Consider the following 13,836-nt stretch of genomic DNA (forward strand, 5'->3'; position numbering starts at 1 on the left):
TGCTCACTTCGTGTCTCTGTGTCACATTTTGGGAATTCTTGCAATATTTCAAATTGTTTCATTATTATATTTGTTATGGTGATCTATGATCAGTGATCTTTGATGTTATAATTGGAATTCTTTTGGGGCACCACAAACCGGGCTCATATAAGACAGCAAAGTTAATCGATAAACGTGTGTATTCTGACTGCTCCACCGACAGGTTGTTTCCCTGTCTCTCTCTCTCCCTCTCCTCAGGCCTCCCTACTACCCGAGACACAATAATATTGAAATTAGGTCAATTAATAACCTAAATAACCTTTAAGTTTTCAAGTGAAAGGAGGAGTCACATGTCTCTCACTTTAAATCAAAAGCTAGAAATAATTAAGTAAGGAAAGTATGTCAAAAGCTGACATAGGCCAAAAGCTAGGCTTCTTGCACCAGTTAGCCAAGCTGGGAATGCAAAAGAAAAGTTCTTGAAGGAAATTGAAAGTGCTACTCCAGTGAACACATGAATGATAAGAAAGCCAAACAGCCTTATTGCTGATATAAAGAAAGTTGCAGTGGTCTGAGTAGATCAAACTCACAACATTCCCTTAAGCCAAAGCCTAATCCAGAGCAAGGTCTTAACTCTCTTCAGTTCTGTGAAGGTTGACAGAGGTGAGGAAGCTGCAGAAGGAAAATTTAAAGCTAGCGGAGGAGGTTGGTTCACGAGGTTCAAGAAAAGAAGCCGTCTCCATAACATAAAAGTGCAAGGTGAAGCAACAAGTGCTGATGTAGAAGCTGCATCCGGTTATCCAGAAAATCTAGCTAATTAACGAAGGTGGCTACACTAAGCAGCAGATTTTCAATGTAGACAAAACACTCTCATTTTGGAAGAAGATACCATCTAGGATTTTCATAGTTAGAGAGAAGTCAGTGTTTGGCTTCAAAGATTCAAAGAACAGGCTGATTCTCTTGTTAGGGGTTAATGAAACCAGTGGTTGAAGCCAGTACTCATTTACCATTCCAAAAAATCCTAGTGCCCTTAAGAATTATGCTAAATTTTCTCTGCCCATGCCCTATAAATGGAACAACAAAGCCTGGATGACAGCATATCTGTTTAGAACACGTTTACTGAATATCTTAAACCCACTGTTGGGACCATTGCTCAGAAAAAGAGATCCCTTACAAAATATTAACAATGCACCTGGTTATCCAAGAGCTCTGATGGAGATATACAATGAGATTAATGTTCTCATGCATGCTAATACAACATCCAATCTGTAGTTCATGGGTCAAGAAGTAATTGCAACTGTTGATTATTAGTATTTAAGAAATATGTTTCATAAGGCTATAACTGCCATAGACAGTGATTCTTCTGATGGATCTGGGCAAAGTCAACTGAAAACCTTCTGGAAAGGAGTCACCATTCTGGATGCCATTAAGAACATTCCTGATTCATGGGACAAGTTTAAAATATCAGCATTAAGAGGAGTTTGTAAGAAGTTGATTCCAACCCTCATGGATGACTTTGAGGGATACAAGACTTCACTGGAGGAAGTAACTGTTGATGTGGTGAAAATAGCAAAAGAACTAGAATTAGAAGTGGAACCCAAAGATGTGACGGAATTGCTGCAATCTCATGATAAAACTTTAATGGATAAGGAGTTGCTTCTTAAGCATGAACAAAGAAAGTAGTCTCTTGAGATGGAATCTATTCCTCATAAAGATGCAATGAAGACTGTTGAAATGACAAGAAAGGATTTAGAATATTACATAAGCATAGACTTAGTTGATAAAGTAGGAGCAGAGAGAGAAATTTTGTAAGAACTTCTATTGTAGGTAAAATGCTATCAAACAGCACTGCATGCTACAGAGGAAGCATTCATGAAAGGAAGAGTCCATCGATGCCAGCGAACTTCATTGTCTTATTTTAAGAAATTGCTACAGCCATCCCAGTCTTCAGCAACACCACCCTGATCAGTTAGCAGCCATCAACAATGAAGCAAGACCCTCTACCAGCAAAAAGATTATGACTCACCGAAGGCTCACTTGATAGTTAGCACTTTTTAGCAATAAAGTACTTTTTAATTAAGGTATGTACATTGTCAAAGGCAGGGAATTTGACAAGCTTTGTTAACTACAATGATGAAAGCATAACAAATTCTAAGTATAATGATGCAACAGTACAGTGTGTGCAGAATTAACATTATCTTTCAATAAGTATATTATAACATGTTAGTATTTTCCCTTAACATCTATTCTGTTTTCAAAACAAAATACAGAACTTTCTTTGACGTGCCTTATACAAGATAAAGAGTAAAGTAACAAATTCTAGACTAGATTACATTTCTATGCATAGTTGCTACAGAGATCTCTGTGCTTTTTCTTTTGTGTGTGTCATACATACACTTTATGATTTGGCAGAAACACTTACATTTCACATTTTAAAACATATATAAACAGTTCTTAAATGATATTAAATAAATGAGCACTACTAATATTTATAATAATGCAAAATATGTTACTAAGCTAGTGCCAATAATGAAACATGAAAGTTGGTCTAAAATGAAGTCACAATGTTTTATATAAAGAGTATTTATTTAGATTTTTAAAAAGAAAGCACAGTTAGCTTTTAATAATAAATAATTCTATTATACTTTAAGAGTACTTATTATATGCATCAAAGAATAAAATATAAATGGCATCAACAAAATAGAATTCAAATGATAACAGAATCATATCTTTAAATTACTGGAGCGAAATAACTGTAAACTGTACTAGTTAAATTATCTTTCAAGACTGAAGATAAATTACTTTTCAGACAAAGACTAAGAGATTTTTATCATTCAAAGAACATATTTAATGAACTATTAAAGAATGTACCTAAGAAAGAAGTAAATTCAACCTAGATGGAAAGAGTAGAATGAAGAAAAAAGAAAGCAGTAGTTAATAAAAAATTAATAAATACATGAAGAAATCTATAAATTTGCCTTTATACAAAAAGAAAGAAAACAAAAATCCTCAGAATTGGAAAAAGTCTCAAGTTTTGTAAAGACACTAAATAGAAGTAGGTAATTTTAATACAAGCCTCTCTCAAACTGATTGGTATAAAAATGTGAAGACTGGAATTCTACAGTAAACAAGACAAATTAAAACATATAAATATTTAATAAGATATAGACTATAGTATATGAAATACATAATATGTAAGATCTTTAGAATTTTACATGATTATACTTCTGAATATATATTATATACTAGAGAATACATATTTAAAATACAAAGAAAGTCTGAATGAATACAGAATAATTAAAATCACTCAACCACAATTTCTAACTATAACACAACAAAAAACCAGTTAATGCAGGTTAACTCTAAAAGGACATTTATAGGCATAAATAAATAAATATTTCAATCTTTATATATCACACATATACATGTCATACATACATATACAAAGATGAAAACAAGAAAATTTGAAAACTAATACCAAGTATTCAATTCAAACACCAAGAAACAATAAAGAAAAAAAAAGACAAAGAAATATTGAAAATACTTTAAAAATTGCCAAGTCAAAACAATTCCCCTAGAAAAATCTAATAAACATTAAGAACAGAAAAACTCTATTCTATGCATTTCTTTCAGAAAAGAGAAAAATAGGCAGAGCTTCTCAAAGCAACATTTTTAGCATACTATAATATAAAGTGAAACAAAAACTACATGAATTCCATATCCTGTAGTAACCTATAATGAAGAGAATATGAAAACAAACATATGTATATATATGTATGACTGAAACATTATGCTGTACAGCAGAAATTGACACAACATTGTAAACTGACTCTACTTCAACTAATAAATAAAATAATAAAAAATAAAATACATAAAACTGAAAAAACCACATAAGAAGAATTTTAAAAATATGTCACTCTACTACAGAAATATAAAAATCCTAAATAAAATATTATCACACATGATTTAGCAATTTACAAAATAATACTGAGTGTCCAAGTAGGATTTATTCCAGCATCCAAGGAAGTTTTAACATTAGAAAACATGTTCATGTAATTCACAATATCAATTTAAGGAGAAAATAAATGCCCATTTTAATAAATGTAGGAAAAACCTTTGATAAATTTAACATACAATTACAATTTTTAATCTTAGCAAATTAGAAAGAAACTTTTTCAGCCTGTTAAGATGCCTATCAAAAAACTCACAGCAAATATCATAGTTAATGATGAAGTATTAAATATATTCCTTTTAATGTTAAAAATGAGATTTTAAAATACCTGGGGTTTGCCTCTTCCATAACAATGGACTAGATTCGATTTTTAAAGGAAGAAAAAATAAGATACTTAAGGATTACCAAGGCAGAAATGAAATTACCATTATCCCAGGCAATACAATTATCTACATAGAAAATGAAGAAAAGTTATAAACAAATCCCCTGAGTTAGTAATGGTTCCTAAATCAAAGATCAATATTAAAAACTCAATTGCTTTCCTTGTATTAATCAAAGCTGGTTAAAAAAAGTATCTAAAAAAGAATCTCATTCACAATAGCAACATATATGTGAAATGCCTATGAATAATCTAGTAAAAAGGGCACAAGTACTTTATGAGAAAAATTATAAATCTTTATTAAAAACAGATGAGGAAACTTGGGTAAACAGAGAGCTCTATTTTGTACATAGTTCGGAAATTCAAAAATATTTATCTCTAACAATCCTTCTAAATTTAATGCAATTTCTATTAAAAGTCTGTTGAATGAGGTTTTCTTTCCCCTCTTTGGATATTATTAAGTTGATCCTAAAATTTACATAAAGAATAAAAGACCAAGAGTCATCAAGAGAATACTGCAGAATAAGAATAAGGAGATGATAATCACTACATCAGATATCAAGACTGACTATAAAGTTGTAGATATTTAGATAGTGTAGTACTGGTCAAGATGAAAAAGACAAGTGAATCAACAGAATAGAACAGAAAGGCTAGAAACTATAGCATCTACAAAAGTTTAATAACAGATATTATCAGAGGGTTTGATGACTGGTATTATAAATCAGTACGTGCCAAATGGATTATGATAAATTGTGCTTGGTTACTGATTATTCATATTGACAAAAAAAGATAACAATAGATGTCTACTTCATATTATGCCACATATAAGTTTAAGATTAAATAGCTAAATTCTAAACAGCAAAATTCTAGAACTTCTGTAGTAAATTATGGAAGAGTATCTCTACGGCATATGGACAGGAATAGTGTTTGTTAAACAAGACACAAAACAAAAAAGTAAGTGAAAAGAATGACAAAATCAGCCTCCTTAAAATTAAAAGTTCTATATGACAAAAGACACCATTAAGAAAGTTTAAATAATAGACATAAATGGGAGAATGTATCTGTAGTACACAAAAACAAGAAAGGATTAGTCAAGAATATGTTTCTAAAAAAATACAAACAAGTCAATAAAAAATGGCAAGTTCTACAATGCAAAGGAACCCCAATACCAATAAAAATGCAAAAATAATCAAATCACAGGTTATCAGAGAAAAAAAATTTTAATGAGACATTGCATACCCCAAAAATAGTTAAACAGTGAATTATGACAATCATATGGAGAAACACAAAATCTAATTTATTGCCACTAGGAGTATGACTTAACATTTTGAAAAGCAAATACACAAGATCAGGTGAAGTGAATCCCATAATTCCACTTACAGGTATATACTCAAAGAAAGGATGAAGGAAAAAACAGTCTATGTCACCATCTAGTGGCCTCAGAATATAACAGAAAATACGATTCCTTCAGCAGTGTTTACAAAGGACTCCTGAAAGTGTCACACAGTAACAACTTCTAAACTTGCAGAGTTTATATATGCAGTAAATGCCCTCCCCACATTTCTGGGGCAGCACTTGACTCCACCTATCCTGCTTTTTTCTACAGATTTGCATGAATCTAACCTTGTGACAAAACTACACAGAAATATCTTCAGGCAGAGTGTTTACGTCTATTCTATGTAATTTTCAACTTTCTTCAAATGATATCTATTGTTTTGTGAGGCTTAAAGAATGCTTCTTCAAACTAACCAGACTAAATCATATTGACAAGAATATGGTGCAAAAGGAGCCCTCCTACACTTCTCTTAGGGTACAAATTTGGAAAGTTAGTAAAGATGAATATATAGCCCCAAATCAAACAAAGCAAAAGAAATCAATAATTTTTAAACTATTAAACAAAAAAATAAACATTACAAAAAAGATGAGTATGTGTATAGACTATGACACAGAAATTCCTCTTCTCAGTTTATTCTCTAGCAGGGTTCTTAACCCGAAAGGACATCTATGAATCTAAAATAGTCAAACTCATAGAAGCAGAGAATAGAACAATGATTGCCAGAGGCTGGGGGGAGGAGTAAATGGAAAGTCGTTATTCAGTATAAAGTTTCAGATATTCAGCATGGATAAGTTCCTGAGATCTGCTGTAAATTGTAGAGTTAACAATACAGTATTTTACACTTAAGTTTTTAAGAGGGGTTATACATCGCGTTAGATTTTTTTACCACAATAATTAAACAAACAAACAAACAAAACCACCTTCCCGAAGTGGCCAAAGCATCTAGAAAATGAATGGGGCAATCAACATTTGTAAGAAGGAATGGTACTGGGTGAGTTTCTCTGTTAGTGGTTTTACAGTAAGGAAGGTTTTACAAAGTCACCACCACTACAGGGTGATTAAAATTCAGATGGAAAACTTCAAACTTAAACTAACTTGAAGAGACAGAGGACAGTTCAGGAAGATCACAGCAACTGAAAATCTAGAAGGGAAAACCACAGAAAAGATACAGTCAGAGAGTGCGAGCTTCAGATTTCTATGTAAATTCTGCCCAAATACGGGCTGATCCCTAAATTACACATAAGCAAAATTAAGGCTAAAACACCTGAACAGAAATTGCAGTTGCTGTCCACCTCAGAGAAGACAAGTTTGAAATCTGAGTCCTGTCAACTTACTGCCTGCTAAAGCAAAGCATCAATACTTGTGGAAAATTCCATCTCCAGAAGTAGTCACAGAAATGTTTTTACTTCAACAGACTCTTCTGGAGTCTTGCTAGTCTCCCGCTCAAGAGATAGAATCTTTTTCAACTTTGTGCATCCCCACAACACTGGGTGAACACATCTGGCATCAAAATTTAGCAAAGGATCTGGCACATATTTGTATCTTAAAATATAAATAGAACTGTATTCCTCTAATTAAGGCCTACACAGCTCTGGAGTGCTGGAAGAATGTAAGTGTGGATGAAACTAAAACACTAAGATATGGAAGTACACAGCAGGGTCAGGGGCCAGAAAGTTGATGGAAGGTAAGTGGGGTGAGAGGGCACAGTTGGGGAAGCAATGGCAGGAAGGTGTTGCACATTCCTTTAGGCTTTGTGACCGTCCACAGCTTTGGTTATCACACTCTTATATCCGCTTCACCCCAAAAAGAAAACGTGCATCACACTGATCTTCCATTCTACAAAATGGGCTTTATGATACATTCTGACAATAGGAATTGGCTTTTACTCACAAGGAACAAAATGAAAGGAATCTTTGAACTTAGTCATCCAATCTTGTCATTAAAAAGCGGAAAAAAAAAAAAAGTGAAAGTTGCTCAGAATCCAGCAAACTGTTTCATTTCTACTTCTTATATATTTTTTCCTATTTTCATTTAAAGATATTATGAAATTCATTAAAATTACCTGATAAAATGATATGGGAAAATATCTACACTATATTGTTAATTATAAAAGCAGGGAGTAATCAAGAGAGACAGTACGCTCTCAGGTGTGTAAACACAGTATATGAGTAGATATATATCAGAATATTCGTATTTACTCTATAATTATGAATGACTTTCATTTCTTCCTTCAGATTTTCCTGAACTTCTCAAATTATCTATACTGTGTGTATTATTTGTATAATCAAGGAAGTAATAATTCAGAGGAGGAGGAAAATTAATAAGTTAGGTACAATCAGTTCTTTGAGACATCATCCCTAATGTACCTAAAAGTTACTGCCTTTCATATTATTTAAAGATTCAACTTTAAATCACTTCTGGGATTACAGAGTCTCTTAGAAGAAAACAAAGGAGAACTCAAATTGGCTATCAGAACCACTTGTGGGGCCCTCTGGAAATATTTAGGGCTCAGAGGTGGGAAAGTACTTTATGTGACACAATAATTTAAATCACACACAAATTTATAACATGACGTTCAGTTGGCCAGAAGTTTTATTTTTTTCTTCTCTTCTGCCACTACTAATAGTTGTCTGTGACTGTGGGATACTTGACTGCAGGTCCCAGAGCTATGCTATAACTCTAGAAGGAAAACTAAGAAGTCATTCATTGAGGAGAAACAGCAAATGTCACAAGAAGTTAGTGGAACTCTCATGAAAAAGAAAGGAGAATATTTTCCTTGTTTTGAAAACTAAAATCCCAGGGAGCCATGCTATATGTTATAAAAGTAGAAGATGAGGATCCTATACTGAATATTCAACAAGGAACAGTAGGACGAAGTTGAGAAGAGGTAGTTCCAGAAAGGAACTGGGAATTATGAATAATTTACTTTATTTTAAAAGTGCTGAATAAGACAATGAAAAAACTAAGGAATTACTGGGTGAAGAAGATACCATGAATATACATTAACATCATTTTAAATAAGTCACTTTCTCTTATCATGGAAAATAAAAGAACACCAGCCTAGCAGTACAAATTAAACTAACCATATATTGTGCACACAATCTATGCCAAGAACTTTCAGGTATGTTATAACAATCCTTAAAAAAAAAAAACTAGAAATAAGTACAATTACCCCCATTTTAAATGACACATCATGCTGAGAGATAGTAAGTGTTTTGCCCAAAGTTTGGACAGTCAATATGCCAAGGAACCAAGATTGAAGCTTAGGTCCTCCAAGCCGAGTGTTTTCCAATAAGACATAGTGCTTCTCTTTATCAGCAGTTAAAGGGACAATGGAGTAAGAGGACTGGGGCACAGAAGGCTTTCAGAGACTTGGGACTATTGCTCTCTAGCACAGCCCTGGAGATGGTCAGACCACGAAGAACACAAGCTGGGTGAGTCAATCCCAGCAGTGAGCCTAGCTCACTGAAGCTGCCAGCAACAAGGAAGTGTTCTTGGTTTCCACACAGAAATGTGAATGAGATAACCCAAGAAAATTCCCAAAACCACATAGGAAAACTAGAAGAGGCTTTATTTTAACTAGAGCACAATTATTCATTATTAGCAACTTTGGGTTTCAGAAATTTGGACAAGAACTGGAGATCTAGTATCAGCGATGTCTCACAGCATGAAGATGACGTTGTTTCATAAAAATGAAGACAAACTAGCTGAAGTGGTAGATAGGATGCAATTACTTAGTGCATTTGGTTTCCTTCTGAGGGGAGTGAGACACAGTCTGTTTCAAGAGGTTCCCTGGGTTAAAATCAGGGAGTCTGGGTGAGTACATGTGCTTTATAAACTACTACTCTCTCTTCTCTTGGTAAACACAGGGAGAAGGCTGAATGTTTCAAAATCCAAGTTCTCAAGCAGAGCTTGCTTCTCTTCTATAGGTGATGTCCAAAGATGGACATCAATCTAAGGTCTGACCATTTGGAGGGAGATGGACAAAAGACAAAGAGCCAAGAAACTGAAATTTTACCTCTTTTAGGCAGAAATAAAGAAGCCAAGGTAACAGTAATTACTAATATCCCCCTCACTCCTCACCATGTATACCTCCTCTTCCTTATCTTTTTCCTGTAATATAGTTGGAAGCCTCATAGAGTGCATCCTACCTATATTGCTCACCTGGGCCATTCTAAGTGGTAGATTCTAGAAACCCATTCCAAGAATTGAGACTATCACTGTCCGCTCAGGATGGATATGCTTGTGAAGTAATTGTTTGAAATAAAAACATTAAATGGCATTAAGTCAGTCTATGTAATAAATCAACAAAAAAAACTGTCTCCAATTCCCTTTCCATTAACTATTCTTACCCTTTCTTGGGTGTTAATGAAAACTGGGAACAAGATGCAAAATTTTGCCACTGTTTCCATCAAAACTTTAATATTTCTGATTTTTAAAGTCATAAAATATACATGCCTTAAAGAAAATTTAGAGAATGAGAAAAAATTAATATTTATAATGCATCCAAGTCTCACATTCCAGATAAAACTGGTTAACATTTTGCTGTGGTTTTTCTCAGCCACATGTATACAAGTTGTGATCATTTATATAATATGGTATGAAGCTTCCTATTTTAATGTAGTATTATACCACGGGCATTTTCCTTTCCCTTTACTCTCTCCAAGATTACAATTTTCATTGGTTGTGTAATGTGAGGGTATGTCTCCTCATGTGTGTTGCATGACCTACAACCAACACAAACTAGAATTTCAGTAGCCTAGAGGAAAAAAATTGTTGCAACTATTTAAATCATGATTGAACTTGAAGCATGAAATGACATGTTATGTCATTATTTCTCTTGTTCTATTGCATAGATCATTCAGGGGGAAAAATATTTAGTAATAATAGTGCTAATACCAATCTTTGACACTTTTAAGGATGCATTCCAGAGTTTCACTATTTTGAATTATGTGGTCAAATAATTTGAGAGAGATAATCTTTATTACCTTAATTCTGTATCCCCTTATATCTGTATTACCAAGAGACTTTAATTTTACCATGAATGATATTGCACTTTATCAAATACTTTTTGGCATCTTGTTAGATGACCAGGTGTTTTGTTTTGTTTTGTTTTTCTGTTTGTTTAGTATGTTATACTCACAGGATTTCAAATATTAATTTGGAATTTCATAAATTCATGAAATAAATTATATCACTTTAATATATGGTTTGGATAGACATTATGATTCTTGCATATATATGCATAATTAATATTGAATCCATGGTTTTATTCTATCCTTGACAATTTAGAATAACAGACTATTTCAGTTTGATAAAATATTTTTGTAAAACATTCTATCATTTTTCCATATTGAAACATGCTATACAGCACAGAAGTCGTTTCCTAGAAGTATAAAATAACTCACATAAGCATTCTGCATTCAGCACCCATTTTGAAAAACAAGTCCTCACAGTGGGATCCCTATTACCTACCACAGTACATACGGCATAGTTTGAGTTGAATAAATGAGTATATGAAGGACTCTGTAAGAGATGTAAATACAGAGTGCTGTGACGGTGCATAGAGGTGCTCATCCTCACAATGGGAGGCGAGAAAGTTTTCCTGGAAAAGGAAATATCTAAGTTAGGAGGGGCCCTTCTACCTTAAGAAAACACTTTGCACAAAAGCATAAAGAAGAAAGAAGGGAGTAGTATGAAGAGACTGAAAGAAACTCAGCATTGTCATTGCAGAACATTTGGGGTGAAAGCAGTGCCTCCACAATTTCTACATTAGAGGGATCTACAGGCAGCAATGTGATTGGATAAGGGCTACAGGATTTTCCTTGACATTGTGTTACATAGCAAGCACTTCCTTTTTACACAGATATTTCTCTATTAGAATGATTTTTATAGGGTTGCTGATGAAGATCATGGGAAAACAAAACATCCCCTCACAGCATCATGAGAGGAGAAATGGTGTAAGTGGGAGGAAAGGTAGCTTAAGAGGTTAAGATAGGCCTACATGATGGGTTGATTCAGTGTTTTTGGTGACTTTATCGTTTCCATTTTCTTTTGTTTTGACCTAAATTCTGAAAAATGGCCTCCCTCACCTGGGACCTTTTTTGAACAGAAAGAAAAAGAACCATTCTTCCTTCATCTTTGTATGTGTATGTAAATACACATTTAATATTACTATAATTTACATCATACATATAATTATACATCATATATATATACATATATATGTATATATATGTGTGTGTATATATATATATATATACACACACATACACATACATACACACACACACACACACACACACATATATATATATATATATATATACACACACACACACCACGTTGGAACCATCTACTGTTTGGGATACCTAATAGAGTTTATCTAATTTAATTCTAATGACAACTTGATAAACAATTATTGCTTCTTCCCAGTTTACCATGAGCTATCTGAGACTCAGAAAAATTGAACAACTTACCAAACTTATATCCAGGTTGAATGATATGGTGCTAGATGTATTTAATCTTTTTTAAATAGAGGCTATCTTCGTTAGAAAATAGCTTAAATTTAAATTTTCCATTAATAAAGACATCTTTATATATCTACATTTGAAGGTAGCGTGTTGTAAATCTTATTTGGTACTTCCCAGTAGAACTCTTGGAGTGTCAGTAGCCTTGACTGTGCTGCTGTGTAGTCCTAAGACATTCTGGATTTCTCAAAGCAGTACTTTCATCATCAAATAAAATTAATATCATATTTCTGCCCTTTCTGATTCTTAGGAGTGTTCCAAGAGTCAAGCACAATACTGGAAGTGAAGGCATACTGAAAATCTACATCATAAATTTGTTTCCCTGAATCGTATCTTTTTCTGAACCCTGAAGGGACTCGTGGAGATGGGGAATTACTCAGCTGTGACCGAATTTTTTCTGGTGGGACTTTCCCAATACCCAGAACTGCAGTTTTGTCTGTTCGTGCTCTGCCTCATCATGTACATGATAATCCTCCTGGGAAATAGCCTCCTAATTATCATCAGCATTTTGGATTCTCGCCTCCAAACCCCCATGTACTTCTTCCTTGGGAATCTCTCATTCTTGGACATCTGTTACACATCATCGTCCATTCTCTCAATGCTTGTTATGTTTGTGTCTGAGAGAAAATCCATCTCCTTCATTGGCTGTGCTCTACAGATGGTTGTCTCCCTTGGGTTGGGCTCCACTGAATGTGTCCTCCTGGCTGTGATGGCCTATGATCGGTATGTGGCCATCTGCAACCCACTGAGGTACCCCCTCATCATGAACAGGGTGCTATATGTACACATGGCTGCATGGTCTTGGATCACAGGTACTCTGAACTCCTTAGTGCAAACAGCCTTGATAATGGTCTTGACTTTCTGTGGGAATAATGTTATAGACCATCTTACCTGTGAGATCCTGGCCCTTCTTAAACTCATCTGCTCAGATATCACCATCAATGTGCTTATCATGACAGTGGCAAGTATTGTTCTATTGATGATCCCTCTGCTGCTAATTTTCATCTCCTATGTTTTCATCCTCTCTTCCATCCTGAGAATTAATTCTGCCCAGGGGAGAAAGAAAGCCTTTTCTACCTGTTCAGCCCACCTGACTGTGGTCATCTTATTCTATGGTTCAGCCCTTTTTATGTATATGAAGCCCAAGTCAAAGGACACAAAAGCATCTGATGAGATCATTGGACTGTCTTATGGAGTGGTAACTCCAATGTTGAACCCCATCATCTACAGCCTGAGGAATAAGGAGGTGAAAGAAGCCATGAAGAAAGTCCTGAGCAGACACTTGCATCAATGGAAAAGTGAAAGGACTTGAGGCATTGATATCCTCAATGTGAGACCAGATCAGATCTTTTGTATTCAGAGATAAAGTCACAGAACCCAGTTGCAAGAAAACTTACTTCCTAGTAAGTACAAATATAGGACTCCCATTCCTGTCAACAGAGAATGTTCATGCAAATCTTCTGAACACTGTCTTGTGGGCAGTTTCTAGCTGTTTGCAGCTCGGCCAGTTGGGCTCATATAGGGCATCTGGCTTTTCTTCTCCTTTCTCTTCTCTCTTTCTCTCTCTTCCTTTTTTTCTTTCACTTTTCTCTTCTTTGTTTCCTCCTCCTTTTTGTCCTTTCCCCTCCTCCATCTACTTTCTTCCTCCCTCTTCCTTCTGCAG

At 34.3% G+C, this 13,836-nt stretch overlaps 1 protein-coding gene across 1 annotated transcript; it reads left to right on the plus strand.

Moving 5' to 3' along the window:
• The first annotated feature begins 12,537 nt into the window (after positions 1–12,537).
• On the plus strand, positions 12,538–13,526 carry LOC105087952 (olfactory receptor 13D1). Its single transcript, XM_010978727.3, has one exon. The coding sequence runs from the start codon at positions 12,538–12,540 to the stop codon at positions 13,483–13,485; it is 948 nt and encodes a 315-aa protein (XP_010977029.1). The 3' UTR covers positions 13,486–13,526.
• Positions 13,527–13,836: the final 310 nt, after the last annotated feature.

Source organism: Camelus dromedarius, chromosome 10, assembly GCF_036321535.1.
Source record: "Camelus dromedarius isolate mCamDro1 chromosome 10, mCamDro1.pat, whole genome shotgun sequence".
NCBI classification, from domain to species: domain Eukaryota; kingdom Metazoa; phylum Chordata; class Mammalia; order Artiodactyla; family Camelidae; genus Camelus; species Camelus dromedarius.